This window comes from Schistocerca nitens, chromosome 9 (assembly GCF_023898315.1).
Source record: "Schistocerca nitens isolate TAMUIC-IGC-003100 chromosome 9, iqSchNite1.1, whole genome shotgun sequence".
NCBI lineage: Eukaryota > Metazoa > Arthropoda > Insecta > Orthoptera > Acrididae > Schistocerca > Schistocerca nitens.
The window spans coordinates 125319060-125338297 of NC_064622.1; the positions used below are offsets into that span (position 1 = coordinate 125319060).

At 41.6% G+C, this 19238-nt stretch overlaps 1 protein-coding gene across 1 annotated transcript in view; it reads left to right on the plus strand.

Moving 5' to 3' along the window:
- The window catches only part of LOC126202883 (UDP-glycosyltransferase UGT5-like), a 112089-nt gene that overhangs the window by 67900 nt on the left and 24951 nt on the right, over nucleotides 1-19238 (plus strand). The window contains exon 4 of the mRNA XM_049936941.1: nucleotides 18831-19053. Within this exon, the coding sequence (XP_049792898.1) occupies nucleotides 18831-19053 (223 nt within the window). The remainder of the gene's footprint in view (nucleotides 1-18830; nucleotides 19054-19238) is intronic.

Here is a 19238-nt window from a genome sequence, read left to right on the forward strand (position 1 = left end):
AAACATCATCATTATCATCATCTGCAAAGAAAAACTTCGTTATTCATATTACCATAACTTCATCACTGTCATCACCTGCAAAGAAAAACCTCATTATTCATATTAGCATATTCTTCATATAATTATTCATCATCATTTGTTATCATCTGCAAAAAAGACACTTCATTATTCATTATTCATATTACCATTTACTTCATACAACTATTCATAGTATAGAGTTTCTTATTTCTAGCATATTTCATCATTAAAACTAAGATGTGTAGTTCTGTCTGACAGCCTGCATCAATCGCCTCTTATTCTGAAAGAAAAATAATTAGTTAAGACTGCTATCATACGATGTGTATAGTATATTCTTGTTCATGCTTGTTAATTCTGATCCATATACTCTTCATGACGAGGTATTGCATTTTATTTCGTTCATTCCGAAGGTGAAATTTCCACTTCATAGTAATCCACTGTGGTTTGTTTAATTTATTTCTTTTACACGTTATTGCTTTCTGAAAAAGATGAATAAGGATTAATATCTTGCAAATAAATCATATACCCATTAAATAAAAACTGGTTTCTAGTGATATAATTAAGCATACAGCATAGTATGACAGAAAACGTATTATGTCAAAAACATAGAGAGTGTTCAGGTGCAAAAAAAAAAAAAAATGTTCACAGAGTATCATAATGCAGTAGCCAAAAGTGTAGAAGAGTCAAGATATTGAGATATCATAAGGAAAAATGTTAAAGTCAAGTGGTGTTTGTTATATCTCAAAGATTTCGTAGTGCATACAAACAAAACAGGAAAACAATTATACATACACGAAAAATGAAAAATGTGCACGGTCTGATATATAACGACAAGAAAAGCGACCTGCTAACCTTACCTTGCCGGGCACTTGCCAAGAAAAAATATGATAATCATCAGTAAGTGTTCATATAAATATCTGAAAATGGCATTGCAGTGTGATAAATCATAAAGTATATTCATTCGATAAAGGGTTTAATATTGGAGACATGGTGATTGCCTTTACTTTTTCTGGTTCTCAGAGTTTCGACGTGTACTACATTGGGGTGAGGAATGTTGCGAATTTGATATGGACCTGAGTATAGAAGCTCAAATTTACTGCATCTACTCTTTCCTCTGTTGGTTAAATAATGTGTGCGTACTAATATCTTCTATCCAACGTGAAAGTCATGGCGTGTACAAACCTGTTTTTGCTGTCTTCTCCGGCGCTCTGCGGCACGTTTGATGTTGCTGAGTGCATTGTAAATTATTTCATGGTAGCGTAGTCGACGAGATATAGAAAAGGATACTAATTCTTTAATTTTATTAGGTGGTTCAACATTTTTCAGTATAACATTCAGAGATAGCATAGTAGATTCATTTGGTATCGAGTTAATTACATCCTGTAATGACAGTATGTGTGTATCACAATCAATATGTTTTTATGGTAGTATATTCTACATAGTTTACAAATTTCTTTCATTAGTCGTTCACAAGGGTTCGAAGAAGCGTGATACTTGGATATATAGATCGGAGACATGTTTCTTGTTCGTAACATACGTGTCCATATAGCAGATCGAAACTGTGGTCCATTGTCGGAAATTACTTTCAATACATGCCCTACATGAAATAGAAAATGTTTTATAAATGCATTCGAAATAGATTTAGCAGTAGCTTTGCGTAACGGAGTGAAGGTAACAAATTTTGAAGTGAGTTCAACAGCGACAAAGATGTAGCAAAAACCTCTATTAGTTCTGGGAATCGGACCAAAAAATGTCTACAGCGGCCATGTGTCTCAATTTAACAGGTACAATGGGATGTAACGGAGGAATTTGTGAAGTCGTGTCTGACTTAGCTTCCTGGCAGATTTTACATGACGCTAAAACTCGTCGAATATGTTTCTCCATGTTGGCGAAATAACAGTTCTGTCTCAGTATAAGAAAAACATTTTCTGGCTCCATAACGTGCGTAACTTAAATGAGTATACCAAATTAATTTGTTAACAAGTTCGTCAGGAATGCATAATAACCAATTGTTGCTGTCAGGGTGACAGCGGCGAAACAGAATATTATTGCGTACAGTGTAATGGTTTCTAATGGTAACATTATTCCTATCTTGCCAAAGGTGTTTAATTTCTTTCCATACGTTGTCTTTACTCTGCTCTTGTGCTATGTCTCGTAATGACACCGAAATGAAATTTTCAAATGCAACTTTTTGAATGTACATGACGCTGAAATTTGCTTGGCAGAAGCTGGTTGCGATGTCTTGCTGATTGTTGCTGAGAGAACGGGATAGTGCGTCTGCTACAATATTTTGCGTACCGGGAATATGAACAATTGTAAAATTAAATTCCTGTAAATAAAGTTTCCATCTGCTTAATCTGTCGTGTGTAAATTTTGCTGAAAGTAAAAACTGTATCGCTCTATGATCTGTGTAAACGGTCGTATGTCTTCCATAAAGAAAATGCCGAAATCTCGTAAATGCCCATACAACACATAATGTTTCAAGTTCTGTAACAGAATAATTGCGTTCAGCAGGTGACAGAATGCGACTCGCAAAGACGATGTTTTTAATTACTGTAGAACCATCTTCTTCAATTTCCTGAAAAATGTGTACGCCTAAAGCGGTGTTAGAACTGTCGGTGGCAATGGAAAAATTTCTAGTAAGATCTGGATGTGATAAAAGTGGTGCATTCAACAAAGCTTGTTCCAGATTGACAAATTCAGAATGTGCTTGGCTATCCCAGGACCAAATAGTGTTTTTACCTGTCAATTGACATAATCTAGGGGTGTCTAAAACAGAGTAATGATTAAATTTACGAAAAAAGTTAATTAAACCCAAAAAGATGCGTAGTTGTTTCTTCGTCGTAGGTACAGTAATGTCACGTAAAGCCTGAAGTTTTTCCGTATCAGGCGCAATGCCTTCTGCTGAAATTACATGTCCAAGAAATTTTATGGAAGTTTTGCCAAAGTGCGATTTGCTAAGATTAACTGTGAGTCCTTGTGCACGAAAAGTTTGCAACAGTTGTTCAAGAATCAGATTGTGTTCAGACCAGTTAGCTTCTGCAATAAGAATGTCGTCTACATAAGTTGTGATTCTGTCTTTAAGTTCTGTCGGAAGTATAGTATTCAAACCGCGAATAAATGCTTCTGAAGAAATAGTTAAACCGAACGGTAATTTACAAAATTGATAACAGTCACCAAAACAGAGAAAAGCCGTGTACTTTCTGCAGTTCGGATGGAGTTGAATTTGCCAAAATCCCGATTTCAAATCTAATGAGGAATAAATAACAGTACCATGAAATTTCTGTAGAAGTTCTTCTAGGGTCTGTGGGCGATCTGTTTCATTAATAATAATGTCAATGATGTGACGCGAATCCAAGTACGAGGCGAAGTGAACCATCCTTTTTCTTAACAATATGGAGCGGGTTTATATACGGACTAACTGCCGGTTCAATAATTCCTTGGTCAAGCATAGCTTGCAATTCTTTCTTAACTTGATCTCTGTGAATGTATGGAATTGGATAATGTTTGGCTTTAAATGTATCGTGCTGTTTAACTTGAAATTCATACATAAATCCGGACATAGTACCAGGGACGTTGTCAAAAACTGGAGCTTGCTGTAAAAGAATTTTGTGTAGTTGAGTACGTTCGTCGTCTGTATTTGCATTGCTCTGTTTAACTTTATCAGAAATCATCTGTATAACATCATAGTCGGCTTCGTCTGGAGTATTATAGTTTTGTACGTACGTATCTGTGAACAATGTGGAATGACAGTCTATGTTACGTGATGCAGAAATGACCTCTATACGATTAATTGTTTGTTCTTCTACAGATAAAGAGTGCTGAAATTCTAATGCCAGTTGTACATTTTCATCCTTTAACATTAAATACGAATTTTTAAAGTCAATAATTGCGTCATGTTGTATCAGAAAATTCGTACCTAAAATAACGTCTGTTGTCAATAAGGGAACAATCCAAAAATTTGAGTGAAACGTATGACCTGCAATACAAAACGATAAGTGTGTCTGTAATTTTACATCTACTCCTTTACCAGATACTGCTCCTTTTACTTTAGTTTTGCCTAATGGTAACGTATGATAGGTATTCTTTTTGTTACATTCGTTGAAAGTTTCCTCATTTATAACTGACATAGGTGATCAACAATCGATTACTGCTGAAAATTTAGATGATCCAATCTTTACTTCAATGACAGGGTGTGAAATGGTTTTTTGAATAACTGGTTTTTCCTGCAAAAGAGTGTCTCGGATATCGTCAAAAGTAATAACATTTTCGTGAAGAAGGTTCTGTGTGTCAAAAGTATTGCTTGCGTTGCTGGAAGATGCAACATGTACTGTATCTAGTCAAATTCTATCTGATGTGCTATTATTCGCGGGAGCATGCTGTGGCATTTCGAATATTTGTACTGTTCTGTTATTTCGTCCTGACGCATTAGGTTCGGGATGATACCAACTGTCTGGTTCATTCATTATAATCTGTTGTTGCGGATGATTTTTCTGCTGGTAAGACCGACTGTTATTAAACGTACGCTGAAAATTGTGCTCATTACTTTTACGTCTGTCATGATAGTCATTGCTATACGGTGCATTGCGATGTGAGTTAAAATGGTGTATCTTCTGTACGTAGTGATTTCCTTGTTGCTGCGCATTACAATTTGGTGTGGCCAACGCTATACATGTAGGCGGCGAAACATTAAAGCTTGGTTGACCTTGCAGACTACATTGTTGGTTAGGTATGCTAACCGGCTGGTTTTGTTGTTGTAGTGCGAAAAAGCCTCTATTGTTGCCTAAACGTGTCTGCGATTGATGATAATTTTGACTATACTGATGATTAAAATTTTGTTTGATATTAAAATTATGCTGGTATTTCTTGTCATTTTGGAGCGTAAAATCATAACTGTCACTTTCACGTAAAACTTGTCATATCGGGTTATCTTTACTCATTCTTAATCATAGATAGATCGATAGTTGAAGAGCTGTTTTGATAGATATAAAGGATAGTAGAAGAGAAGGCAGCAGTGCAGAAAACTAAAGATGAAATAGCACTACTACGGCTCGGGGCCCTGTGCACGCTACGGCACATATTCATCGAAGTGTAATGAATCCCCTGAGGTCTCTTACGCGCTGCAAATAAATTTTAGTTTCTGCGTTACAGGCAATACCGGTGAAAATTCGAAAACAAATTGTTGTATCCAGTCCAAAGCTAGTTTCTGCATCACAGGAAATGCCGGTGAAAATTAAAAAGCAAATTGTCGTATCCAGTCGAAAGAGTGAATCTGTGTTCTGTAATTTTTAAATACCTTAGATTTTTTTACAGATAGAAAGTGCTTGTAATCAAAATTTTCGTCTCTGAATGTCTGAACAGGTTCAGGATTGTATGCTAATCTGTTTGTCTGTGACTGTTCGGAATCTAAGTCACGTACTCTCTGTAAATTACCTAAATTATACTGGCTGTGTGAGTCTGAGAAATGTTCGGAAGGTGGCGTATGCTGTGATGTGTTAAATGCTGAAATATTTTTCATCTGTGTCACTTTAAAACGTTCGTCAATTTGGCTGATCTGTTGTTCAAATTTCTTATCGACTTCCGTATCCAGAGTGCGTGAAATTTCTGCTGGCATTAATTTAAACTCGTCGCGTATCTGTGTTGCGTTTTCTGAACATTGTTCAGTGACTGCACTAATTTCATCTCTAAGTAATTTCGTTGTGGCTACACGTGTACTACTTAATTCTTGTGCAACAGATCTAATTTCTTCACAACTGTTCCTAGTACAAGCCTTAATTTCCTCACGTAATTGTTCTTTAGTATCATGTCGTTGCACGGCAACGGCTGTAATCTGTTCACTAAGTTGTTTGACCTGTTCATTAAGGTTGTCATGTTTTTCATTCGACTGTTTGGAATTGTTGTCGAATTTTTCATTACGTTGTTTGTACGATTCATTAAGTTGTTTGTACGATTCATTAAGTTGTTTGTACGATTCATTAATTTGCAGCAATAATGCCATAACTTGATCCCAGCCAAAATTAGCGGCTCTATTCTCTGTACTGTGTGATGGTGTATCTGCATGTGTCACGTTTTGTGTAACCATTTGGTTATTCTGTGATTCTTAAAAAGGTTTGCCAATCGGACGTGCACTGTTGGTCACTACACCGGAATCAAATAAATCTGACGTATTCTGACTACACTGTTCATTTTCGTTAGAAACATTTATTTGTTCGTTACGTAAATTTTGCAAACCGGGTGTGTCAAACTGGGCAGCGTTCATTGTATCGGAACGTGCCGCGTCATCAATTGTTAAATTTACTGAGGACATAATTGAATTTGTTTGTTCATCATTAGGATCAAAATCATTACTAGTGATCGGTAGGCACTGATTATCTGTAATTAGATGATTATCACTATTACACTGAGTGTCGCAAATATTATCGGTCAAACTATTCGAGTCGGCTATTTCACTCATTGCACATCGCGATGTACTGTTAACAGTTTTTCGCGGCATTTTTCACAAATCAAAATTAAGCACAAAAATGAAACAAAGTCAAAGCAAAACTGGAACAAATACAATTACAACAAAGATCAATAAATTGCCGATGATCTGTGAAAGAAAGAGTGACAAATTAGTAAATGCGTTGCACCAGATGCAAACTACATTTAAGTAAATAAGAGCAGATATATGACTACTTCTCAGAGATTCACAAAGAAATACGATCCTGGCCGGTTGTCGCCAAGTGTAACCTCCCCACAAAATAAAATAAATAATATGAATAATGTTTCTAATTTAGTGTAACCTCAAAACAAAATTCTTTCACAGTGTAACCTCCCCACAAAATTCGTTTTCATTTAATCTCAGCTCAAAATTCATTCACATTTACCGTAACCTCAAAACAGAAAAATTCCTAAACCTCTCAACAGTAAAAATTATAATTATGTCGTTCACATTCAGTGTAACGTCCCAATAAAAAAATAAATTCAGTAACCTGGTAATAAAACAATGAAAATAACCTCTCAATTAAATTGTCGCTCACTTATGACTTTTCAATAATTCACTGTGAATTTAACCTGGTAAATTTTGAACGACAGCAGTGCTGCGTCATGGCCCTGAAAGATCATTCTGAATAAAAAAAGGAAAAATTCTTACCTCAATGAAGTCACCGGATATACCTGCTCTTACAATAAATTTTTCTGGCACAGCTCTGTGCAATGCTGGCCGACCTATCTGTCATTTATGAAAGGAAGCAACTGATTTTTCTATTGCAATAATCGGGATGATCATGGATGGGAGAAATTAGTAAATTCTTTAAATTGAATTGAATGGTTGTTAAAAGTTACTTTTTATGAGGAAGATTATTATTACGAGAGTTTTAAAAGATTTACATGCGACTTGAGATAACATTACTACATATGCGCGAGGCTGCTTTTTGCCTTATACAATAATACTCAGGCTCTGGCATCGCTGCACCGCGACCGGGCCAGCCAACACGATACACCATACCAGACCAGACCAGACTAGCAACAACTTACTGCTACAGCTACATAGTTCCTACTGCAGTCAACACTGCTCTCTGGTCAGAGATTCTCTTATACCTTGCCTATTGTAGGCAGCGCATGAGCAATACATCGAAATTACATCTGCTCGGACCTCTTACACTATGTCAGATACAGCTGATGCTCGCTCAGCGTTGGTGCCTGGTTGCCACGGCCACACGGCCCACCGTCAAACAACACTGTAGCCTGTTGCCGTGGTACTTCCACGGGCGATACTCAACACCAGAGCGCCAGGTACCGCTGGTAGTTGAAAAACGAATGACAGATGCCCGGTGGGTGCATGACACTCAGCAGCCCCGACCACTGAGCTACGGAGGCGGACTGAAAATACGTAATACGTGGATAATATCGCCGCAGTTTTCTGATTCCATTTTCAGATCGCTCAAGTGGTTAGGTACTTTACTTCGTCAATTATGCGCCCTCCAATCTGGATGCAAAGTTTAGGACTCATTTGATTTTTTCTACTCCTTATTACTTTTGTCTTTCTTTCGTTTACTCTCAGTTTATTATGTTGGTGCATAAGTTTAACGATTTTTTTTTCATGTTGGTATTCCAGTTGCTATTGGTTTATTTATCGATTGTCATTTTTTACTTGTAGTCCACTGTTGCTACCTGACGTTACATATTGTCATTTTTTTCATTTGGGGATGGTGAATGGAGCTGTGGACACTAGAAAATGGAGTGCCAAGTGGAGAAATCGGAACATTTCCGACATAGTCTTCTTTTTGAGTTGAGCGGAGGGGTGACAGCAGCCGAGGCAGCCAGAAATATTTGCGCCGTTTGTGGGACTAATGCGATTGGAAGCAGCAAGACTAGTTTTAAGGAGGATCATTTTGATATTAGTGACTCTCCATGTTTAGGAAGACCTTCAGGGTTTGATGAAGATCGTTTAAACACATTGATCCACGATAGCCCACGTCAGTGTACTCGAAAACTGGCAAATGGGATGAACTATGACCATTCCAGTATCGTGCGACGTTTGCGTGCCGTGGGGAAGGTTCAAAAATCGCGTCTATGTGTACCGCGTGCTCTAAGACGAAGTACCAAAAATCAAGAGATGGTCCATATTTGCATCTCCACTTATTCGTCATCAATTGGCTCGTAAACAACACCGACCATTCTTATCATTTATCGTTACTGGTGACGATAAACGGTGTCTTTATGCTAACATAAGGAAAATAAAGTAATGATTGAGCGCAAAAAAAAAAAAAAAAAAAAAACAGGAACTCCCGTACAAAGACCTGCGTGCGTTCACAAAAGATAATGTTATGCATCTGGTGGAACAGCGACGGTGTGATGTACTACGAATTTCATCTCCAAGGTGTAACCATCACTGCTAATATTTATAGTCAACAACTGAGACGTCTTCCAGGCGAAATCCAAGATCAGCGACCAAGAAGACTGCGTGAAGTGATGCTACTCCACGATAATGCCCGCCTGCATTCTGCTAGACTGACAAAAAACACTACACAGGAGTGCGGTTTCGAAGACTTTTCACAGCCACTTTGTTCATCTGATTTTGTACCCTCATAATTTCACCTTTTCTGCTCTCTATCTAACAACCTTCAAGAAACTTCCTTTCCGGATGAAAATTTGTTCCTAGCATGGATCGACGAGCACATCGTCCCAAAACCATGTCGTCTATTAAATTTATAGAAAAACGCTACGAACTTATGCACCAAACTAACATATTCTGTGCTTGTAGATCAGTTCACTCCACACGTCCTGTAATTCTTCCTCACTTTCACTGAAGATACTAACGTCATCAGCGTATCTTAACACTTCTTTGAAACTTTATTTCACAATCTTCATTGGTTCTTCAATATACAGGCTGAACAACAGAAGACAAAGACTACAGCCATGTCTGAACATTTATTCGTTGGTTTTTCTTTATTATGTTTCCTTCTTGGTTCTTGAATACCAGCTACTTAATAATGTGTTGACCTAACCTTGGAAGTAAATACAGCAGCAATTCTGCGTGGCAGGGATAAGACAAATCCTCGGTAAATATACGGAGGTATATGGCTCCAAATATAAACCCACAGCTCGCGCAATTCACGTAAATTACCTGGTGGTGGGTAGTGTGGATGGAACTGGCGCCCGATAGCGTCCCACATGTTTCCCATTGGATTCAGATCAACGAATTTCATTGCCAAGACGTCAACGTGAATTCTCTATCACGATCTTCAAATCATTTTAACACGATTCTGCTGTTGTGACACTTCAATAGACATTATTAAGCTTAGATTAGATTAGTTTTTCGTTCCATAGATCCGTGCTGAGGAGATCCTCGTGGATGTGGAACATGTCAATTTATTTTTTTTTAAGCTGAAATAACAATACTAATAGTATGAATATATACAATACATCATTTGTTTCTATTAAAAAATTCGTCAATGGAGTAGAAGGAGTTGGCCTCTAGTAAGTCTTTCAGGCTACAACGACTTTTCTCGTCTGTCCATAATTAATACAGTACACTCTGAACTTCTATGTTTACTATTGACAGGGCAATAGTACTAAAATTTGCAATTACTCTGCAAGTATTATTTTAACCGTTTCGACAGTAGCACACTTATTTACAAAATTTGTTTTCCTACTTACAGTAACTTTGACCGCGGCATTCGGTAGTCTTATCATTAGCAAGAAACTACTATCAGTTTCTTCCTTTCCTTTCACCATTTACCGCTGTCTTCCAGTAAGTTTCTGTGTAATTTAGTTCTCAGATCGATAGCAGCCACTGCTTTCACGAATATTTTTTGCGAACACTTATACGTCGGCGTGTAAGTCAAAATAGAAAACGAGAGGATAGTAAATATACTTAGTTGCAAGGCGTCTAAGGGTTGTTTGTCCACTATACTGCATTTAGCACCTCCAGAGTTTGTACTGTATTTAAACATTGAGAACAGGTGTTTGCATAGAATACATAATAGTACAGAGAAAGTATATAAATGCATATTTTACGGAACTGAAGGCTCAAGCCGTCAATTTTTTTCACGACAAATGCTTCATAATTAGAATAATACGTAAACTAGACATACACTGAGGTGACAAAAGTCATGGGATACCTCCTAATATCATGAAAATCGACGAAGTGTGGACTCAACAAGTCGTTGTAAGTCCCCTGCAGCAATATCGATCAATGCTGTCTCTATAGCCGTCCATAATTGCAAAAGTATTGCCATGAAGGATTTTGTGCACGACCTGACTTCTCTTTTATATCCGATAAATGTTCGATAGGTTTCATGTCGGAGATCTGGGTAGCAAAATCATTCGATCAAACTGTTCAGAATGTTCTTCAAGCGAATAGAGACTAATTTTGGCCCGGTGACTACCGCATGGTCATCCATAAAAATTCCATCGCTGTTTGCGAACATGAAGTCCATGTATGGCTGTAGATGGTCTCTCAAGTAGCAATAATTGGTTCAGTTGGACCAGCATGCACAGTCTATTGCATCAAAATACGGCCCACGCCGTTATGGAGCCACCACCAGCTTGCACAGTGCCATGTTGACAACTTGTGTCCAGGGCTCCGTAGGGTCTGCACCACACTCAAATTCTACCATCAGCTCTTACCAACTGAAATCGGGACTCGTCTGACCAGGCCACAGGTTTACGGTCGTTCAGGCTACAACCTACATGGTCACGAGCCCAGGACAGCAGCTGCAGGCAATGTCGTACTGTTAGCAAAGGTATTCGCGTTGGTCGTCTGCTGCCATAGCCAATTAACGCCAAATTTCGCCGCACTGTCCATACGGATACGTTTGACGTACGTTCCACATGGATTTCTGCCATTATTTCACGCAGTGTTGATTATCTGTTGGCACTGACAACTCTACGCAAACTCCGCTGCTCTCTGTCGTTAAGTGAAGGCAGTCGGCCACTGCCCTGTAAGTGGTGAGAAGTAATGTCTGAAAACTGGTATTCTCGGCACAGTCTTGACACCAGAGCTCTCAGATTATTGAATTCCCTAACGATTTCCGAAACGGAATGTTCCATGCTTGTAGCTTCAACTGCAATTCCGGGTTAAGAGTCTTATAATTCCCGTCTTACGGCCATAATCACGTCAGACACCTTTTCACAGGAATCATGTGAGTTCAAGTGACAGCTCCGCCAATGTACTGCCCTTTTATACCTCGCGTACGCTATACTACCGCCATCTACATATTTGCATGTTGCTATCCCATGAGTTTTGTCACCTCAGTGTATTTATGTTATCAATCCACCCTACTTCTTAAATTTAATAATAAGAGACACAGATAAATGAAAATATGAGTCATACAGACTTTTGCCTACACTCTTAAGATATAGACTTTATACAGGAAAATGTCTTTATAAACCAGCAGAGAAGACGCTGACTGAGGGATGTGATAGCTCACACTCATCAAAGTTTTCAGAAATTCCGAGCTTTTATCATCAAATCTGGATACGAAAAGATGTGGTTTACATCAGCTTCTGACCCACAATCACACGCACTTTTAGGGTTGTTGTAAACGTTGATTCTGTACAAACATACGGGAAACGAGGCATGGTTAAAGCAGAGTGGATGATAGTGGAAATCGTAGATCGGTCCAAATGCCTCCCCGTTAACCATGGACTTGCAGGAATTTGTGGTTCCAATGGAGTATGATACCCATCTTTCGTTTGTTGGGACACATTCCACATCTCTGGCCATTGCTGTTTCCGGTGGCTCTTGCCTTCACGTAAGTAGTCTGTGCAGGGGTGCACCAGTTTTATGGAACAGATATTCCTGACACGGGGGCGCTTGATCGTCGTCCCACGGAAGCCTGGGAAACCGTTGAAGGCCGTCCGTAGCACCCTGAAAGTCTTGGTTCAAATGGCTCTAAGCACTATGGGACTTAACATCTGAGGTCATCAGTCCCCTAGAACTTAGAACTACTTAAACCTAACTAACCTAAGGACTTCACACACATCCATGCCCGAGGCAGGATTCGAACCTGCGAGCGTAGCAGCAGCACGGTTCCGGACTGAAGCGCCTAGAACCGCTCGGCTACAGCGGCCGGCCCTGAAAGTCTGTTACAACCCATTATCCGACGACTCTATTCATGTGTGCAAGTGTGCGGGTGACATTTCACTCTTTTTTGTGAGTTTCTGACCTGAAAGCCTTTGATAATTTTCTTCCACCAATAAATCAAAAACGCAGGAATTTCGACTCTTTCCCCCCTGTTTCTTATAGTGATGTGAAGAATACATCCAAAAAGCTTAAAAAGTATTTTATATTTCTTCCATTATCTGGAAATGCAATCTGCACTCAAATTTGGACTCGTTAGTCAGTTATACTGTAAACTTAGCCGCAGTTACAGGTTAATGCTGCGCGGTTGTCACTTACATCAAATTTGGTGAATGAGTCTGCTACTAGGCTAGGTTAGAAGACAGGACTCATATTCGTGGGGGTGGTAGTTCTAATCTCCAGCCAGGCATCGAAATTCAGGCTTTTCGTGGCATCCCCAAGTCGCTTAAGGAGAATTCTGGGATGTTTCTCTTGAAAAGGCACGGCCGATTTCCTTCCCTAGCCCTTCGCAGTGCGAGCTTGTGCTCTGTCTCTAATGACCTCGTCGCCGACGAGACGTTAAACGCTAATCTTTTTTCCCAGCCTGCCATTAGCGAATGAAAATGTGGTCTTTCTTTTCGGAAAACTCAAAAGTAAACTATTTCTGTCAACTAAAGTCAGTACAGTTAACAGGGAAGAAACGGTAAAATTAAAGTAATTCACAATCTTAGAACCGTAAATACTACGGAAAAACCATAAAGTCCTAAAGACGTATCCTAAAGAGGTATGGTTAAAATTAGGTATAATGGGAAATGTGGAAACGAGATGAAGCGAAAATTTTATGGTGACTGTAAGCATATAAGGTAAATATTGAATATGTAAGAGTAATTTGATGGTCTTGAAAACGACACTCAGACCTCCTCCAGAGCCCAAGTTTATCCAGAAGAGAAATGTCTCTTCTTTGTCAACAAATACTAGGCGCTACGAACGAAACCAAAGGTGAATGTAAGGAATGCAGAAGAAGATATAGAAAAACTTAAATCTATCGCTTTCCTGCCCAATATCGGAGGCATATCGTCAAAAGTAGGACGGTGATTTTTCACCCTCTACCGATTGCTCCAGCACTTTTGGGTTCCGATAAAGATAATTTACTGATGTGGAAGTCTGTAGTTTACAAGATTACCTGCGAATGTAGCCTTTCATACATTGGGCAGACGACTCCCCATGAGAGATGCATACAGCCCAATAAATCGGCTTTTGCAGTACACTACATCGACACTGGTCACCATAAGCCGTACGTCAATGTCGAAATTATAACGTCGACTTCATATTTTTGGGACTCGGTATTGAAATACGCAGTTGAAATTCGTTCGGCGAAGAACTTGATTAATAGAGATAGTGGTCTCGCCTCAGATAAGTGATGGAATCCGGCAGTTTCATTAATAAACTCAGAAAGACGTTGCCACAGTGCAGTTCACAATCATACGTCGACTTCCCAACGTGGACGGAGCGTCTAGCTACGGATCTGGTTCATACATATTGTACTTCTTCGCCGTCGACCAACGTGTGTGCCGCCTGTGTCTGTGGCCGCATGCACAGTAACGCGATCCACGGGGTTAAAATGATGGTATGATTACTACACCGTCAGTCTTTCGGCTTGTTCTGAAGATGACTGAACGGTATGCGCCCGAAATATTAGAAAAAAAGAAGTGGAATTCATGCGACTGAACATCCGAACTTTAATGGAGCAGTCAGAGCGCCGCGTAAACATGAAGGTGCATAAATACTGGGATTGCTTTGTTCTCGAAACCCTTCAGTTTACGCATGCTTGAAAACAATGGAGTCCGGTCGCAGGTTCGAATCCTGCCTCGGTCATGGATGTGTGTTTTGAGATGGGGCCCCTCCACGCCCGCACCAACGTGGTGACCAAACCAAAAGTTCTACTGTCACCTCCGTCAACATGTTAGTTATCTAGTACGTGGAACACAGGATGCTGGGCTGTGATGTTATCCGTGCGTCTGGGTAAGACTACGCATTAACACGGTCCATCAGGTGATAGATAGTGGACGAAACGCGAGTGAGGGTCGCGATTTGAAGAGCAGAGGGAAAAAAGTGCCAAGGCTCGTGCGGTGGGAAAAAAACCTCTGCGACAGTGGGATGGGTAGTAAGAGCAGTAGTGGCTTACCAGCTGCGATAGTTCATGCAAGGTTGGATTTGCTAGTATGGGTATCATGCATCATTACCGTGGCAAGCGATGGCGATGTATCCCAGTTGCTGCAGCCGCTACATTCCTGGAACAATCAAGATCGTTATATTGTAGTGGGAGATCGGCCATAGATCATCTCACTGTGTGGGAGGATGTGTGGAGCTTTTCTGCATGCAATGTACGGTACGGCTTCCCTGCGTGGTGCCAGTTATTCGGCAGTGTGTTCCAGCTGGATACCCAGTAATGGCGTCTGATTAGCAGGGGCTCGCCTGTACCGTTGTGTTTGCGTGTGCTTGGCCATAGATGTTAGGTCCTTACAAGTATGTCTTTTGGTCTTTTATGTTTCCATCTATGGTTGTGGTCGTAGTTCCCCAGATTCAGAATAAACGGGTTCTGCGAATGTCTGGAGTTTCTTTATAGTCTTGTGGTGAGTTTGTGGATTACCTCCGTGAGAGTCTCAAGTCGGTATTCCCGGTGAAGGTCCGCGATGCGTGTGTATCGTGGAGCATTGCTTATGATTTTGAGTACTTTGTTTGGTATGAGCTGCAGACGGCGCAGGCGTGTGGGCGCAGCGTATCCCCAGGCAGGAGCTGCGTACGTCATCAGGGGTCGAATAAGTGTCATGTACATGGACCTCGACACCCTTCTGTTCAGTGTGCTACGCCTATTGAGCATGGGGTAGAGATGTTTGAGCATCGCGCTAGCTCGGTTGGTCATGTGTTGTATGTGGTCCCCCCAGACTAATTTCCGATCCAGCCAGACACCGAGATATTTGACTTTCTCACGGAAACGTATTGGGCGTGCATGTAGAGTTATTGGTCTGCAGTGTCGGTGTTTGCGCAGTTGCTTCGGTCTTCTAGTGACCAGAACGGCTTCGCACTTGTCGACGTTTACTCTAACACGCCATTTCTCCAACCAAGGCTCAGCCATTCTGAGTGCAGTCTGTAAGCGTGACGTAATGTTTGATGGTTTCCAATCTTGCGCAAGGATGGCTGTGTCATCCGCGTAGATTGCCATCGTTGTGTTGTGTGTGGTTGGGAGATCGTTTATGTAGAGGTTAAACAGTAGGGGCCCTAGGATGCTTCCATGGGGTACCCCGCGTGTATACCGTGTCGTGTTGATTGTTTTCCCTGCACGTCAGTGTTGAAACTCCTGTCTGTGAGGTATGAGTGTATTAGACGCACCAGCCCGTCGGGGGATCCCTCGTCGCTGAGTTTGCGAATGAGGCCGTTGTGCCATAGACGGTCGAAAGCCTTATCGATGTCCAGGAACACCGCCCCTGTTGCTTTGTTTGTGTTGAAGCCATGTGTTATATGTTCAACGACCCGTAAGAGTTGTTGTGATGTGGAGTGGTGATTCCTGAAGCCGAATTGCTCCGGTCTCAGGATGTCATTTGTTAACAGTGCCTAGTGATGCGTTTGAGAATCACCTTCTCAACAATCTTACTGGGCGATCTCAGAAGGCTGATGGGTCGGTAATTTTGTGGGAGGCTGTGGTCTTTCCCCAGCTTCCTGAACATCAGGACCTTGGCCGTCTTCCAAAAGGCGGGGAAGTGTTGGTGTTTTAGTATGGCATTCGTTATGTGTGTTAGGTACTCAGTAGCTTTATCCGTGAACTCCTGGAGGACACGATTTTGAATGCCATCATGACCAGGGGCTTTTCTAGCAGCGGAATGCATTATCAAATGGTTCAAATGGCTCTGAGCACTATGGGACTTAACTTCTAAGGTCATCAGTCCCCTAGAACTTAGAACTACTTGAACCTAACTAACCTAAGGACATCACACACATCCATGCCCGAGGCAGGATTCGAACCTGCGACCGTAGCGTGAATACATTATAGCTCAGGAGACTTCGGCTGTGCTAGCATGTCGAATGTCGTCGCGCGATGGTTGGGCTAGAATGCGTGTAACCTCCTGGTCAGTAGCAAGTGTGAACGCTGGATCTGATGGTACCAGGTTCGATGTGAATGACGCTGCGAGTGTGCGGGCCATTAGTTCTGCTTTCTCTTCCGCTGAGTATGCAGGTCCGTCAGGCCCTTGAAGCGTTGGGGTATATATTTTCTCCCTGGTGAAGTGTAGGGCTAGTTGCCCCACTCCAAGTCGCGCGGTGTCCAGCCCTTCGAGTTTTTGGTTCCACTGCTGTGTTCTATGTGTTTGTATTTTATCGTGTATGATGCCCTGTAGCCTGTTAATGTGTCGTTTGAAGTACTGACGCCTGGTGCGCTGCCATTGTGTCCTGAGGCGATTCCTCATTGAGATTAGGCCCAGGATTTCCTGGGGCAGGGCCGCACTATGTTGTTGTGAGGTGCGATCAGGTATGGTGACCGCCATTGCGTCCTGGACGGCGTTAGTGAGGGTTTATACTGCCTCGTCAATTTGTGCTGTTTCGTTAATTTCGTGTATGGGTGGGGTGTTTGATGTCCTTAGGTGAGTTTGATTTAAATAGTTCTAAGTTCTAGGGGACTGATGACCTCAGATGTTAAGTCCCATAGTGCTCAGACCCATTTCAACTATTTGAAAACAATGGAATAATCCGTAGCAAAGTCTTAATTCCAAGTTACTGTATATGCTGTCCAGTCACAATAATGCGACCACCTGTCAAAAGTCTGAATAACCAACTTTTACGGCGACAACCGCTACAGGACGTGCAGGAAGAGAGTCAGTGAGATTCTGGAAGGAACCGACAGAGGTGTGGAGCCGCACCGTCTCCATTGCCGTAGCCAGCTGGGCTAGGTTTCTTTGTTGAAGATTCATGGCGCGGATAGCCCGATCAAGGCGGTCCTACAGATTAACGACTGGGTTTAAATCGGGGAGTTGGGCGGCCAGAGGTGTTCGGTAAACTCATCGTGGTGCTCTTCGAACCACGCACGTTTACTGCGAGCTGCGTGACATGCTGCACTGTGTTGTTGGTAGATGCCGTCGTGACAAGGAAAAGCAACCAACATGTAGGGTTGGACATGGTACCCAGGGATAGATGCATACTTGAGTTGATCTACTGTGCCTTCGAGGATGGCATTATCGTCCAGGAAATGCCACCAAAACATCCCCTGACCATAATGCAAGCAGACCGACTGCTTTCAGACGTTTCACTTGGTACACGCCAACAGTCATCTGTCTGATGGATCATGAAACTTGATTCATCTGAAAATGCCACTATCCTTTGTCGTCGATATTTAACAGCAGTCGCCATGGGTGCGTCAACTGAACGCCTACTGCGGAGGCTCATTCACAGCAAAATTCATTGGGCGATAGTTGAGCAGCTATGTTGGTTACTGTGCGATCGGTTGCTCAACAGTTGCAAGTCTACTCGCCCGTAGATTCTTCGCAACCGTCGTTCATCGCAGTCATCTACGTTGGTTACTGGACAATCAGCTGCTCAAAAGTTGCAAGTCTACTCGCCTGCACATTCTCCGCAACCGTCGTCCATCCCTGTCATCAATGGCGTGTGGTGCACCAGTTTCCTCTGCGCCGGTTATGGATAGCGACAGTTTGCTATGCACGGCACACTTTAACGACGGCGGTACGCGAACATTTTAAAAGCTTAGCCGTTTCGGAAATGCTTCCACCATTGGCCCAAAATACAATGATCATGCCCTTTTGGACGTCAGATAAATCGCTGTTTCCACATTATGATAATGACCGCGCTGTTTTCTACTCTCCCCCCCCCCCCCTCACCCCCTAAACGCTTTATACACCCTCCATTACTATTGCTGCTACCTGCCGAGTGTGAGTGGTTATTGCACGTTGAGTCGAACATAGGAGGTGGTCACATTTCTCTCACAATTGCAAAATATCTGCTATGTAGGAGCGCCAATGAGTGTTACAACACCAGCAAACTCACGCACAAACATTAGTCTACAACTTCTACCTGTAAGTGGTTAAATACAATTACTGAGCCAGTTACCATTTTTATTGCAAAGTTAGTCCATAATACGAGAATTCTTTCAGCCGATAGAAAATTATCTTTCAAAACTTATCGCTCTTTCTCCGTTCAGCGACCATGTTACTGCAGTCATTGTCGTAAGCACATGACTAAAGCTTGCTGTCGGCCTTCACAGGACTTGCAGGAATTTCTCGACGGTGCGAAAGACGGAGCAATACTCTTCAGCATGGGGTCTAACCTGAAAAGTGCTGATCTTCCTGAAGACAAGAGACTGGCTATTGTGGAGGCATTCTCGAAGCTCAAGCAACGTGTTCTCTTCAAATGGGAGGCAGAAACGTTCCCAGGGAAACCGGATAACCTGAAACTTGGGAAGTGGTTGCCTCAGTCTGACATACTGGGTAAGCTTCTCTCACATTTATTTTTTTAAATGTTGCATGCCCCCCCCCCGCTCACCCCCCCCCCCCCCCTCCCCGCTCCACCGGCCCAAGGAGACTCGAGTTCTCCGGAATGGCTGTGTGTGTTGTCCTTAGCGTAAGTTAGTTTAAGCTACATTAGTGTACAAGCCTAGGGACCGATGATCTCA